This window comes from Rissa tridactyla, chromosome 3, assembly GCF_028500815.1.
Source record: "Rissa tridactyla isolate bRisTri1 chromosome 3, bRisTri1.patW.cur.20221130, whole genome shotgun sequence".
Taxonomy (NCBI): Eukaryota; Metazoa; Chordata; class Aves; order Charadriiformes; family Laridae; genus Rissa; species Rissa tridactyla.
This window is the reverse complement of record NC_071468.1, coordinates 16643373-16658403: the sequence shown is the minus strand read 5'-3', so window position 1 is coordinate 16658403 and position 15031 is coordinate 16643373. Positions and strand designations below refer to the sequence as shown.

At 38.2% G+C, this 15031-nt stretch overlaps 2 protein-coding genes across 7 annotated transcripts in view; one reads left to right on the top strand and one right to left on the bottom strand.

Moving 5' to 3' along the window:
- Positions 1-13825, bottom strand: part of NVL (nuclear VCP like) — a 48000-nt gene extending 34175 nt beyond the window's left edge. For 2 of the 5 annotated variants that reach the window (XR_008465331.1, XM_054194745.1), the window contains exons 1-12: positions 13549-13824; positions 11909-11982; positions 10681-10733; positions 10496-10592; positions 9568-9622; positions 8812-9078; positions 7194-7320; positions 6827-6903; positions 6419-6553; positions 4675-4776; positions 2608-2725; positions 1997-2141 (exon numbers count right to left, since the gene is read on the bottom strand). Coding sequence is in view for 4 of the 5 variants with exons in the window: in XM_054194745.1 (XP_054050720.1) it covers positions 1997-2141; positions 2608-2725; positions 4675-4776; positions 6419-6553; positions 6827-6903; positions 7194-7320; positions 8812-9078; positions 9568-9622; positions 10496-10592; positions 10681-10733; positions 11909-11982; positions 13549-13605 (1307 nt within the window). In the remaining variant the exon portion in view is untranslated. Of the gene's footprint in view, positions 1-1996; positions 2142-2607; positions 2726-4674; positions 4777-6418; positions 6554-6826; positions 6904-7193; positions 7321-8811; positions 9079-9567; positions 9623-10495; positions 10593-10680; positions 10734-11908; positions 11983-13548 lie in introns of all 5 variants that reach the window. The other 3 variants (XM_054194746.1, XM_054194747.1, XM_054194748.1) reach the window with 2 other exon arrangements.
- A 62-nt stretch (positions 13826-13887) lies between these two features.
- The window catches only part of CNIH4 (cornichon family AMPA receptor auxiliary protein 4), a 28544-nt gene continuing 27400 nt past the window's right edge, over positions 13888-15031 (top strand). For both annotated transcript variants that reach the window (XM_054194758.1, XM_054194759.1), the window contains exon 1: positions 13888-14041. In XM_054194758.1, coding sequence (XP_054050733.1) covers positions 13973-14041 — 69 coding nt within the window. In that variant the 5' untranslated portion in view covers positions 13888-13972. The remainder of the gene's footprint in view (positions 14042-15031) is intronic.

Here is a 15031-nt window from a genome sequence, read left to right as displayed (position 1 = left end):
AATACCCCTTCAAGGTCCACCAAGACTTCCTGCTGTTCCTGTAGGCCAAGGACAACTGAAAACTACATGAATAGTCAAAAAAAAAAGACAAAAGCCAATGCCACCACACAAATACTGGTGATGAAGAACTCTGAGGTATCAAATCAACTTGTTTAAACAAGAAAAACATCACCTTATTGGGAAAATATTTTAAAAAGACAGCACAAACCAAAGATGATGATCATTAACATACTTCCTAGTTCCAATGAAAACTAGTTTATTTCCAAATCAAGTAATGTAACTACAGAAAAGTTATGAAATGAATGAGTTATTAAACTATTCAAAATTCTGAAATAATAAGTTTCATCTGTTTACCTCCCCCACTAGCAAGTTCCATCATCTCTCATTTAAATCTTTATGAGTGGTATTAGCTTGGTTCTCAAGAATTTTTCAACCTGTCTGACAACAGCTGTATCTAATCAAGTGACTCAAAGTGTAAAAAGTTATGAACTGTAAATGGCTTATTCTGAATCTGTGTCCTACATATATTATTTTCCTTCATATACTTCATACACGCACAAGAAAACACTACAAGTATAGCAAGATCTCTAGGTACACCCTAAGGGTGTAGAACCACAGCTAAGCAGTTCAAATCATGCCTTCAGCAAGACTGATTCATTATGTGGTAAATCAGCATGCTATAAGGACTTCTGTTTCTATGTGACCCTTTTATTTCAAAAAAAAAAAAAAAAAAAAAAAAAGAACAAACGTCCCCAGCAAAAACCACTCCAAACCCAAAACAAAACAGAAGAGCATGGTGGAGGGGATAATTTAAAAAAGAAAATAAAATCAACAGTTCCTGTAAGCCTACACCTCCAGGAACAAAAATACAAACAATTGTACAAAACAATATGAACAAATGTGACTACACTCTAACTTATGGGCAATCCCTGCACACTGCGATGGCTTTCCCATTCACAAGTCCTATCCTTTGAAACAGTGCTATTTCTGTGAACATCATATTTTTAATGTGAGCCTAAGAAATATCATAGAATCATAACTCTCATCAGTCAACTCTAGTTCTACCTCTCATCACTTGCACGTTTTCCCACAACCAAGAGGAAAATAATTACTACAGGGTTGTAGATCTGGAGAAAGGAAAAAAAAAAAAACAAAACAAAAAAGTGGAGGCATGGCCAAGAGTGGGGTGTGGGGGGAAAAGGGTGGAATAACAGACAGTAGTGCTAACAACACAAAGTGAGCAATGCTGTAAGCAGAACAGTTAGCTTTTTCAATCTAGAAATACAATTAGTTGAGCTAGAAGGAACTTATCCTTTAACCTTTCTTTCCTTCCCATAACAAGATAAGCCACATCTGTTTTTGCGCTTCCCTTCCTGTGTTTTCTGCTGTTGTTGAAGTGAGTAGCAGTTCCTTTTTATTTAAAAAAGCAAAAAAATATATATTTTTTTAAATCTAGTCTGACAGTCACAGATCTTTGGAGTAAAAAGAGCAATTTATACAAAACAGGATGACTGCAGCTCAGCTTGATGCCTGGACTGGTGCATTTCCACAAGGAATGGAATTGAAGAATCTAGGCCTGTTGCTTAAGGTATGTGCTTGAGAGGACTAACAAATGAGCTATACTTATGTTCCTAATTTAATAGCTACATAGGGAGCACCAAAACCAGCATGTTATCTTCCTGAAAACAGAAAAGATATATTTAATTCCATCATCTATACTGTTAAGGCACTTGAAAACCCATTAACATAATGCTAAAAGCAGATTTGCACACAAGAAAGGAAACCACCCCAAATGTAGCCACAGCTACCAAGACAAGAAGCAGATGCACACTTAATGTCTTTTGCACTTTTCAGTGTGAGCTGATCCATGGGTGTGTACAGGCACAAATAGGACTAAACATAATAAAGTACTTTTCCTTAACTTGTATGTTAACTTACACATTATTTTCTTATTTATTAATTAATCAAAAAGAAGCTTAAACTTTATAACACATACTTTTCTCTTGCTGCTTCATCTGGGATCCCTAAACAAATTTCTCGATCAAATCTTCCAGCTCGCCTCAGTGCAGGGTCCAGTGAGTCAGGTCTGTTAGTTGCTCCAATAACTAGGACTTGAGTAGTGGCAGCCACATTATTCAAGTCTAAAGGAAGGAAGGAAGGAAGGTACTTAGTACTCATACTCACCGTCTCAACTTTGCTCTGCTATCGGTGTGACTCTGTTTCTGCAGCACACAATAATACTCAGAACAGCAGAGATAAACTAACCAAGTCATACTAAACTGCTGTTCATCCTACCCAGAATTTGCATTTTGCACAATCAAGCAACAATAAGCATTTCAATTGACATTTGACACATTTTCCCATTACATCTGTTTATACAACAGACAGGCTTATATAATGCTGTACAGACCACTGTGAAAATAATGTAGTAACATCCCCTCAAATTTATTAGAATCTTCCCACCATCCTCAGATAAACTGTGCCAAAATATGAAAAATTATTACCACTATCTCCACAAAAGTAACCACAAGTCATTACTGAACTAGAGCAGACAGTGAGGCTGATGATTACAAAGTTTAGCTTAGTACAGCTGTTTCTGAAACCGACCATCCATACAAGTTAGGAACTGAGCAACAATTCTCCGCTCCATGTCCTTTGAAGCAACTTCTCTTTTTGGGGTGATCGCATCAATTTCATCAATGAAAAGGACACACGGTGCACTGGACTAGGAAGAAGAAATAGTAATAATTACAAAACTACACTGACATAGTGCATTATGAAAGAGAAAGATTTTTTTTTTCAGATTTTCTGTTTTATAATTATTACTCTAAGTCTGCTGCACAATAAATCTGTCCCAGAACAATTCTATTGTTCTTACTATCTGGAGAGCCACCGGACTATGAAACTGTGCTGAGCTGAGGCTATGAAATAATTAAGGCATGAGATTCAAAATGCCTCTCTATATAGGCATGAGATTCAAAATGTGTCTATATACTGTTTAAAATTTAAATGTACCTCTCTGTTGCTTTATGTTTTCCACAAATATTCCATTGTGACTGCTTACTTGCTTAAGTCCAGAAAAGAAAATCAGACAAGAAAGGTCTGATTTGTTTTGTTTGTTTGTTTTGTTAGTGACATTAGAGCTGTGGAATTTCAAGGGCTAGCATTACTGACACATATAATGAAACAAAAAGAGCAGTAGGTGGTCACGAAAAATGATCTGTCAATGTCAAGATTACTACAGAGCCTGACCACGTTCAAAGAGGAAAAATGTGCAATGAGAAACTCCTAGAAGTGTTCTAAAATTCCATATACTTCATGTTCATAAAAAGCCAACACTAATGTAGAACAACTACTACGGTAACTAATAGAATAGTGTTTAACTGAAAAAACATTATTAATATTCTCAAAAAGCACTACTAGTGAAAAAGAATACTAAAAGAAAATACTAGAATCACCTTAAAAATACGGGAATCATATAAAAAAGTATTTTAAAACCCATGCATTCTGTGTTATCAGGTAGCAACTGCGCCATCTAGTTGTCATTCACTTTTCCGCTATCTGATAAAGGGAAAAAATGCAACCAAGTTACAAAGATTCCACAGTACACGCACAATGTAGAGTGGAACTACGTCTTCTTTCCCTACACAAAAGTTGGGACAAAAACTAAGTGGAAAAGCTACTTAATTGAATGTGAGGGACTATAAGAAAGGCAACAAATTTTATTTTTAAACCTATTTTATGCAATGCATTTAATTTCTTCAAAAATAACTTTTATAGCAACCTCCCCTCAAACACTACACATACAAAAGATACATAATTTCTAAAAACCCTGTGCCATCACTTATTTAATTTTATTCTAAACTACATCTTAAAAAGGCTTTCTAAAAATATAAGTGTAATATGAACTGGAAACATAATAATCTAACAGCTACACAATAAATCTTTTTGCCCTGTTTAGTATTCTTTTTTACGGGAACATACTCTAAACACCTTGTTTAGAGTATGTTGTGGGGGAAGAGCATAAAAATGGAATAAAGTTGGAAAACCAGAACATTCTCAGAGGTCAGGAACAGAAAACTGCGCTCAGGAAATAAAGCATTAGTCACATACTAAACCCAGAAAACTGTATTTTTTAAAATTAAAATTATCTCAACCTGTCTGGTTCTCTCTGCTTCTTACTAAATCTGGAAGTCACACCAAAGCAAGACTTCAACTTGACTCCTGCTCTTATGATATTTGTCCCAGATTTCTCATCTTACACCTAAACCCCCAAAGTCTTAAATCTCTCAAATTCCCTGCTTTATAAAAACAACAACAAAAAAAAAACTTGTAACAAAAAAGCACAGTAGACTGCTCTTACGTCACTTTGGTTTTTATATATCAAGCCAAGCAGCTCCAATAGGTAAATAATTTATGTTGCTCCATTTACATTGATATGATGAATTATCTTTTGTCAAGATTTCAGAATAGTAATCTTTGTGCTCTATGACAGCATGACACTTAGTACAATGGAATTCTGGTCACAGAAGAGGAGACACTATGACGTGTGTGCAGCAATATAAAGATTCACTCACTAATATTCACTCAAATTCAAACCACAGCAACAAAGTATGAATCTTTACAAAGAAAAGGACAAATAATTCACAGTGTTATTTCCAATGGGCATCTCACCACAGCCTGCTCAAACAATTCTCTCAGTTTCTGCTCAGATTCCCCTGACACTCCAGACACCATCTCCGTTGCAGCCACTTTCAGCATCGGGAGCTCAAGCTCCTGAAGGAGACAAGAAACATTGTATGATACATCCAGAGGTTAGAAATGCTGGCTTTCCTAGAGGACAAATATTTTCCAATATGACATCTTTTTACACCCAAAAAGATTACATAACCAACACTAGATCTTACAGAGCTCTTAAAAAACATGAGTAGCACCCTCCAATTTAAAATGGGTCTGAGCCATTTGGCCAAGCGAACAGCAATGGATACAAAAAACAGGTTTCCCCAACTCAGTTAGAAAATGACTGCACTGTGAAATAGCTCTGCACCTTGGTCCCCTGCCCAATCCTTCACAACGCATATATTACAGTTTGTCCTTGAGCTCCCTTCTTGAGAAAATTGTCTATTTTCATCTGTAACAAAACATTACTTAGTAGTGTGGAAGAGATCCCCACCAGGTTTGGTTCCCCTAATCATGCTCCAGAAATATCTGAGCAGGATTGTACGTTAAGATACCTGTAAAACTCACAGTCAAGGTTTTGTGCCATTACAAATATATAAATAAAATTGTAACCTTAATAGACTGTAGCACAGTAGTGCTACAGGTAGTTGCAGCCTATTTCAAGCTCTTTGAACTACATATTAAAAAAAAAAAATCCTAATTTATACAAATCGCAGCCACCACAGGCACTACCTGGCGCTTGGAGGACACAATTTGCCTTGAATAACTATTGACAATATCTTATTTAAGAAAATGATTTAAGAAGTAGTCTTAGATTTATCTCATCTCTGAAAATTTTTCACTCGTGTCATGTTTCTTCCCCTAAATTTAGTAACCTTGCAGGATACAAAGAGCCAGTGAAGTATTAAATATCACAGATTCATTCAACAGGTACCTTTTTACAGTAAGGCATTAAAAAGAAAAAACCCAAATCTTTTGAATAAAAACATTTGACAAACAGTGTCAGAAGGGTATAACCAACCTTTAAGAAATAAACATCAGTATTTTATTTCAAAGATAAAAGCTGTACTACAAAAGTTCATAACTTACGCATATCTAAATTTAAGGCTACAATGTGACATTTAAGGAACAACTGTATTTAAGACAAAGAAATGTCCATGGTTATCACTGAATAGCCCTAAATAGACCCCAGATTTATATGCAAGACAGACCCAGAGCAGCACAGCAGCCCCACCATACACCAAGCTACCAATAACATCATATGCAGTGAAATCATTAGCTTGACATAGGCAAGCTAACATCCAGTTTTGGAATTCAGAAATCACTGTTTAACGGATGCCACCCAATAGAATGAATGTAATCCCTCATAAAAGATGGTAAGGTTGAATCCAGACTTAAAACAAAACACGCTGGTAAATTTAACTAAAAGTATCTTCCATTTATAGCCTCCGCAATACCCATGCCTATATTGCTGTCCCGGGAATGCCTCAAAACAATTAAGTCAAACATAAAGCCTGTCACTATGTCCCCTCTCCATATGAGGTTCTATTAAGTACAGATTCAGATGGAATTTAAACATAGGAAGTGAAAATAAATATATTTTAGACTAAGACAGGACAGAGAGAAAAGAGATAAAAAAAGAGAAAAACCATGTAGTCTATCGTAAAGGAGTATTATTTCATTTCTCTCTAAATATGATTCAGAAACAGAAGAAATTGTAGATGTAAAGCTATCTCACCCCAGCAATTGCCTGCGCAAGCAGTGTCTTTCCACATCCTGGTGGTCCATGTAAAAGAAAACCACGAGGTGGAACCACACCTAAGTGGTTATAGACTTCAGGATGACGGACATGAATGAGCATTTTGCAAATTTCCTGTTAAGGACAAGAGAGACCTCCATTTAAATTGAGGAAATTAGTATTATAGATTGCTAATATTATAAACAGGCCAAAATAAAAGTTATCTTTATTAATATAATTTCAGTCACTGCTTTCAGAAAGGTGAGTCAAAGAAAAAACACACCCAAAACTTTGCTGCTGTTGATATAAGCAGCTGTTCTCAGTGCCATGCATTCTGCTGCATTTCTGGTTCGTCATTTTCATTTTATTCAGAGCATTCTGTGTCTCACAATTAAAATTTTAACTAACCTTTAAAGTTTCATCATTGCCTCCTACATCCTCAAACTTCACTGAGGGGTGGTAAAGCTCTGGTCCCTTACTTCTAACTGTAAAGAAAGAGAAGTCACACAAATTTAGACATGGCATCATAGTAGTTGCTAACAGTGAACAAGAAAGAACTCAGCCTAAACATTTAGCTAAGTACACGGAGTAGTATTATTTTTTGGTAGTACACAGGAATGAAATCTTGTTTAGTACCAACATTAAGGCTAAATTTCTCAACAAAACACCCAAGGTCACTTCTCTGTGCCTTAGTGTAAAAACACTCTGGTAATGGGATTCCACAGAAAAATACCATCTCTCTGTTTGGAGCAGCATGCCAAAAATAACTTCTCACCTTTCTCTTTAAGTAAGATGGCATTAATTTCTTCATCTACATCTGGCATTTCTTCTTTTTTTCTTTTTGTTCTCTTACCCTTTGATTTCTTTCTTTCACTCTCCAAGGCAGAAAATTCTGTTGATTTCTAGGGCATAAAACCAGAATTATATATAAAACCTTCCAAGTCAGTGAATTTCTGCAAATACTTAAAAGAACAAAATGTATAAGGGTCTATGATGCTGAACTTACACATATTATATGAATAAAGACAAGCAAGGCAGGAATTTAACACCTTTTTGTAGAAAATCCTTTTTTTCCCCCATAGTTTTTTACCTTTTTTAAAGGGTTAATTGCACCAGTCACTTTTTTGCTAAGAGTATGTACTTATAAGCAAAAAACCCCAAACAAACACCACAAAAAAACCCCCCAAATCACTAACCAAAATCAGACACCAGTTATTTGCATATCGTAGAGCAATCCACTTTGGGAATGAATAAAACTATATCAATGTATTTACTCATTGTAAAAAACAATTTTATTTACTAGTAAGTCATAAGTGGTTGTACGAAAATATTATTTAGTGCTGACACAAGTTAATGCGTGTAAGAAAAGGACTAATGCAGGAGAAAAACAAAAAGTTCAATGAAAGTTGGGTTTTGGTTTTTTTTTTTTTTTTTTAGAATACAGTATTGCAAACATTTTACAATTTGAATATCTCCCTTTTATTCAATTTCTCTATACAAGAAGATGCAGTACTACTAGGATAAAGGGATGATTTCTCAAATCTGCCTATTTAGCAAGCATTTTGTGCAATCAGAAAGGTAGATGTAAATGTAGTTCTTCCTTCACATAAAAAAGAGCATCCTGCCAAAATGCCTGGTCAGCCAAACAACATAAATGTTATCTACCTTAAAAAAATGTAAAGTTTTCAATAGCTAAACAGGGTTGGTTTTTTCTAAATAAGAAAAAAAAAAGGGAATCACAAAGTGGGCAATATGTTTGGATAGTAGGACCTATTTTTAACTATTTTACAAATCAATGCAATTTCCTTTCAACTTCCCAAACTCGTCCATCCAAAAAAACTTCAGCTTTCCCCAGGCTAACTAAGACTTAACTACTGTCTAAGGGAGATTACATGCTATGACTACAGCAAGCCACGTGCTTCCTGACTAGTTAGGCTGATCACTGGCAAATGGAATAAATACCAGCTAAATTCCTCTTATCTTTCTCTCAGTCTCCCCAGTACTGATGACTACATTTTCCTCAGAAAATATGGAGGAAATTCACATTTTTTTTTACTTTTTACCTCCCCCGCAAACATGCTTGAAATGGGCCAGAAGGTTCAAAATCACTTTTGACACAGCAGAAAAATGGGCTAAGCTCTTTCTTCTTCAGAAACCAAGCTAAAAACAAGTACTCCACTGGGCTTAAGCCAATCTTTCCCTTTTATTTAACATGTTCATTATCTTTAAACACAGAATGCATTTTTGTAATACGAAGAATATATTTTAAAAATCCAGAAAGACAAACAGTCTTTTTGGTCTTAGTATCACCCTTCAAAAGCCTGTCATATCACACAGGGAATTATATTCATACTTGCTACTTAAAATCACATTGAGTTTGTAAAACACAATACCTCAGAAATCAGTTTCTTTGCATCTCCTTCTCCGTCCTCAGAAAGGTCAATGAAAAAGTCTTTTCCACATGGAGTTTTATCAATGAACCAGCCACCTTCGGAGATGCGTGTTTCAACTCGTGTTCCTGGCGAGCGGGTGCTTGTTTGAGGAGCTGTTCGCACAGGATGAGGGGTTTCCATTGGTTCATTTTTTGGCGTCGTTGGAACAGAATCGGGATTTCCTTTCTTGTATAAGCTCAGCAGGGAACTGTTCATGTGATTTGTAGACTGCAGATTCGTGTATTTTAAAAGAAAACATACAAGTTATAATTTGGATCGTTTATATTAAGAGACCAATGAAAACTTTCATAAACCTCAGTTAGCATCCTCGCTGGGGAAAGTAGTCCTGCACCTTCCAACCTACTCCTCTGCAAATCGAAGGACTGCATACAAAACTGCACCTTCTGGTTGAAGAGACAACAGCCTTTGTGAGTAATAGTCACACGTGTCAGTTCTTTCAATCATTTCATTCATTTGATATCCAAGTCTTTTGGGTTCCCAGTGTGCTTTCCTCAAAAGTGATTCCCCAGCACAGGTTTTTCCTTTTTCTTCAGAAAATAGCCTCCTTTTAGCCCTATAGATTGTCAGTTTTAATTGCCAACTCTGGCTATACCTCATCTTAATCTCCACTTTTAAACTCTCCAAGTGTGTTGCAATTTCACAACATAGAACCAAGTGTTATGCAAATACAAACTATCATAATAAAATACAACTTACTAGATCTTCTGGATAATCATCATCATCAGAGACATCAGTGGCACTTCCTGCAGTCCTTTACATGGAAGGAAGACAAAAACTATTAATGTATCAGAGCAGAACTGCACGCGAGACACCCACAAAACAGAACAAATGCAATTTCTACAACATGATTCCCCACAATCATGATACGTAGAGACTGGAGAAAAACTCCTGACTAGCATGTTCTAAATTTATTATGAGGAAGAGTTAAAAAATGCATCCTTTCCAAGCCTGTGATGAATTGGATCAACTTGGTTAACCTGGCTGAAAGACAGTTCTAAAACAAAAAGTGATGTCACATAAATCAGATTCAGTTCTCCAAGAGATCACACAATCACCAATGCTGGCACAAGGGAAGTAGTAACTAATCACTGCTGAACTAGACTAGTCCTTCTGATTACAATGTCTTAATTTCCCATGAGACCCTCAATATCTGTCACAGGTTAGAGAAACCAGAATGGTCCATGAGATTATACCCAGGGTTAAGAGTTAGGAAATCTGAATTCCAACCTCATAACCAGTGGTGATTTACTCTGAATAGCCTGTCTTGTAGTCTTATCGCTCAGATTTAGCTAGTATCTCTCACACCCAAGAAAGATTAAGAACAAAAGGACTGGGGCCTTACGTGGAAAACTATCAAGGAAGCCCCAAGGATAACGACTAATTCAGGGCTGTATGTTCCCCATAACAGAGAAATCACGATTGGCTCTAGTATCTTGTCTTCAGTGAAAAAAGTGCTTCCATTAACTACAGGTACCTTCTGATGAAGACAAGCCTATAGGAAATCAAGGATCTATCAGTAATCTTTATACTACCAAAATTTAATAACATAAAGACAGAAAGCTTTAAAGAAATGATAATACTAATGGCATAATGAAAGTAATCTAATGGTAAAAATTCTTCTTACTCATTTTTCTCATGTTGTCTTGCTCTTTTTGCCACATGTTCAGCTTCTAAAACTGCCAAATCTTCACGTTCTTTTTCATTACTGATTATTCCAAACACTGAAAGAAAAAGTTCAAACGCGATAAGAAAACAGCTAAATTGTAATCAAAGAATTTGGTGTCTTTGACATAATACTAACAGAATTACCTTTTTCAACTTGTATTCTAAAAGCATTTCTTTTTCTTCGTCCATATTCTGCACTGAAAAAACACAAAATAAATAGGTTACACCAACTGCTTTTCCACCTAAGATACTGTCATTCTCAGTGGAAAAAATACATTGTAAGTTGATACCCAAGCTTCTACACAAGTTCCTATTAAAAACCAACTATGTGGAAAAAGTGATTGTTTTTTCTTAAGCCTGGAATAGCTCAATCACTGGTATGAGATAAACTCACTAAACTATACTGGTCTCTAAAGGAATATTTAGTAAAAACTATCAAGATCCCCTTTAACTGTAGATATAGAGAAGCAGCAATGTACAAATGAGCATGCTGGATTCTACTTCACAACATTATTGATTTTTTAATTTTAATTCAAAAAAGAACATATGGACACAGGACTACGGCCTACAAAGGACAGTCCAGCAAGCAATAACTGTGATAATTAACAACAGTCACTATGTGAAAATCTGATTCAATGAACATCCTTAACTGCAAGCAATCATCAACCTTTTATCTTCACTTACTAAGAGTATATTTTATTTATTTGCTTTTATACAATAGCTGACAGAGGAAAACCAAACCAAACCAAAACCCCAAGACCTGTAAGCACCCTAAGCAAGGTGTTTGGCTCCCTTTCGCTAACAAGGCACAAATAAATAGACTGTGCAAACATGAATGAATGTATTTCTCCATCTTCATTAACACCTGCACTCACCAATGATCTGCTGAAAGACAACCTTCCTCCTCACCCAGAAAAGCGCAACAGCTTAAAAATAACTAGGCAAGACTGACTGTCCCACTGAGGAACTGAAGAAGATTCAGTGTCTTACTGAATCCTGTATCTCCCCCATCTGCCTGCACTGAAGTGTTATTTTCCCTCATATTTTAAGTTCACTGGGGTAAGGACCAAAATGCTGTAATGCATCTGTAGCTTTTTAATTAAAACAAAACAAAACCCACAAACCACAACTAGATGCACAATGATGCACTAGATGCATAACTAATGCCAATGCATTAATAAAATATAAGTTACTAAATATATTGGCAGAGGAGAACACTGGAGTAGAAATGCTCTTGCTGTTTCAATCAACCTCAACAACTGGTAATAAAATTAAAATTAAAAAAAATAATTAAAAATACACAAATGCAAAATAAAAAAATATATATTCCATATTTTGAGTGTAGGATATAAGAATACAAATCTTTGCTCACCTGTAGGTTTTCTGCAAATCTGATGCTAGAATTCCGATGTCAACATACTGGCCACATTTACTACTTGCAAGATACTAAAATGAAGAATTTTAAGCAGCAAATAAAATCATTGTTAATCACTTCACCAGAACAGCTAGATCAAATATGTTTATTTCAAACTCTACTCTTCTTAGAAGCCAAAATGAAAATCAGAAACAGCTTTGAACTGCCTTGGAACAGACCAGACAGTATTTCCCAATGAAGTGGGAAATGCTTATTAAGACATAGCTAACTAGCTAGCTACGTTTCCCAGGGAAACGCAGCATACTGTATTTTGATGCTTTGGTGACTTCTGCTGGTAACCCCATTGTTTATATTTAGTAAGAAAGATGACTTTGTAACCCACACCCATTAGTATTGTCAATCCTTCTAAATTTATTGCTTTCTCTCAGTTAACCTTTTGGTTTAGATATCTGACCTTAAAAATGAAAAAATCTACATCAGTTAGTATGGATACTGTCACAATAAGAACTTTAATCTTTACAAGATGTTTCAAAGAATGCTACAGAAAAGTATATAAATGAAAGTTAATTCCATCAAGCCTTTTTTTTTTTCCTGACAGCAGCTGATCCAACCCATTTTCAAACCACAATTATGGAAGTGTGAGAAAATGTACAAAATTTCAGGTACAACTGTACTCCATTTGCTTTCTTCACCCACTCTCCAAATTCGGAGTGAGAAGGAGTTTCAAAACTGTAATGGTGGATTCCTTCTTAAAAAAAAAAAAAAGGAGACAGAGAATCTCCCTAAAAGATATGGTACCACAAATATCACAGCAAGGAGAATTTAAAAATCTCTTTTAAATTAATATATCTACTTAATACAATCAAATTGCTTATATTTGAATACAAAATTATTTTCAAAAATCATGTTACACTTCACATCACCCCTGGGCAGCTACTGACCTGCAGAAAATATCAAGCCTACCATAAATCAAGCCAGCTCTTTCATTTCAGAATAGACAAGACATATTCACTGTGATCTTGTAAAGGAAAATAAGCAACCTCCCTCAAGCACCCACTCACATTTTAAGGAATTAGAAGCTGAGTACACTTATACACAGACGCAGAAAAATGGTGTTTAATTTGCAAAGTCACCACAAATAGTCATAAAATATAACACAGCACTATGCCACCTGAAGGAATCACTGTTCTCCCCACTCTTGACCTGTGCATTATGGAAGTAATAACTTTTTTTCCCCTTTCTTCATTCATTTAATATAATCGATGCTTCCAATTTATGTATATCTACCCAAAGTGTTTTGGTTTTTTTTGATTATTCATTTCACATTTCAGGATTCATTTCAGCTTCAGGATCAGAAGTACTGAAGAGGATGGAAGAAAGCAACAAAAAACAAACCCAAAAGAAAATAAAAGGGGGGCGTGTGGAAAGAGACCTTTTTAAAGGTCTATTTAAAGCCCTGAGAGACAAGGCCTGGTTTGGCGCTCGCTGCCGCTCCCTCCGGCACCTGACCGGGCCGGATACTCAAGGCCGCTGCCAGCGAGCAGGGGGCCGGCGAAGCGCGCCGTGCCGGCGGCAGGGAGCCCCCCCGGCCCGCGGGGAGGAGGAGGAGGCAGCCCGCTGCCCGCCCCGGCGTGTACCTGCTTAACGCGCTGCTTCAGCCGCAAGTCCACGAAATGCCCCGGCCGGCTCCGCATGGCCGCCCGCCGCCCTTCCCGCCTGAGGGCCTCCACGCCGGCCCAGGGGCCTGTCTCAGCGCCTCGCCTGCGCGGGGGCAGCCGGGCGCCTCAGCCGCGCCACTGCAAGCCGGCCTGTACCGGTAGACCAGCCCGGCGGCGGGGCCTCCCTCCGAGCGCCAAATCACCCGCTGGGCGGCTAATTAAGTTTCAAAATAGGCCAGGTTCCCGGTCGCGGCCCGGCCGCCAACCCTGAGGCGCGGACTCCATTTCCCAGCATGCCGTGCGGCGCGGCGGGGCGCGGCCCGGCCCGGTCCGGTCCGGCCCGGCCCGGGCGGGGAGGGGGGGCGTGGCGTACGGCGGCCGGGAGGGCGGCGGCCGCGGCGGGATGGAGTCGGTGGTCTTCATCTTCTCGCTGATTGATTGCTGTGCCCTCATCTTCCTCTCTGTCTACTTCGTATCCTTCACCTCCGTGGGTCGGGTCGGGTCGGGGCTGCCCCCACGCCTGGCGGGACCGAAGTGTGGGTCGGGCCCGCCCCGCCGAGGCGCCGCTGAGGGCGAGCGGGGCCGGCGGTGGGTTGGGGGCGGCGGGGCCTGAGGGCCTGTGCTGGGTAATGGCCGCTGGCGGGGGATGGTTTTGGGGAGGCGGGATCGTTTCGCTGAGGGGAAAGGGCGAGTGATTCAGTGCCCGGAATGTGTTGGCTCCTTCGGGTGCTGGAGCTGCGGGGGCTGCAGGCGGCCGCGGGCGTGTGCGGCCTGTGGTGGGGGTAAATCCATCGTGTCTGGGCTGCAGGGGCATGGGTTTGGCGGTGGTGAGGAGAAAAGGGTGCTGGAAGCATATTTCACGCCCTCAAAAACTAGCCGGGCCTAAGGAAAATACGGCCAGACGATAGTATCTTAATTGTAGGGATACCTTACTCTATTTTAGATGGGAGCTCGTAGCTGGGGGGCTGCGAGTTGCTCAACAAACAGTATTTCCATATTCTTGCCTGCAGTTTTTGCTGTCTGGTGTTGTTAGAATGTTAAAGCACTGATTTGACTTTTTTTTTTTTTTTTGAATACAAGAGAATTGTCTCTTGAATACTCTTTTAAATCCTGGTGCTATTTAAGAATCTATCCAGTTCTCCTAACAGAAAAAAGTACAGAAGCACTTGAGAGAAATTCATCCTAGAAGGATAGGTTAGTTGTTGAAAAATGAAGACTTCACCTATTCTTTAGGGATAGAAAAAAACATGTCGTGCTTTTTATCATTTTCTTGGAAAAAAGGAGCATGAGCTTTACAGGACATAGCATGATGATGTGCACACGTGCTAAGCCTTTTTGGAGAGTACTTTTCTGCCTGAAATCTTCATATTTCAATTGCTGAAAGTTCATTTGATAATGATGTTAGCCTCTTATTTCATAGCAAAGGATGAATTAATCCAATGTTGCTGTAAACGTAAAAAAA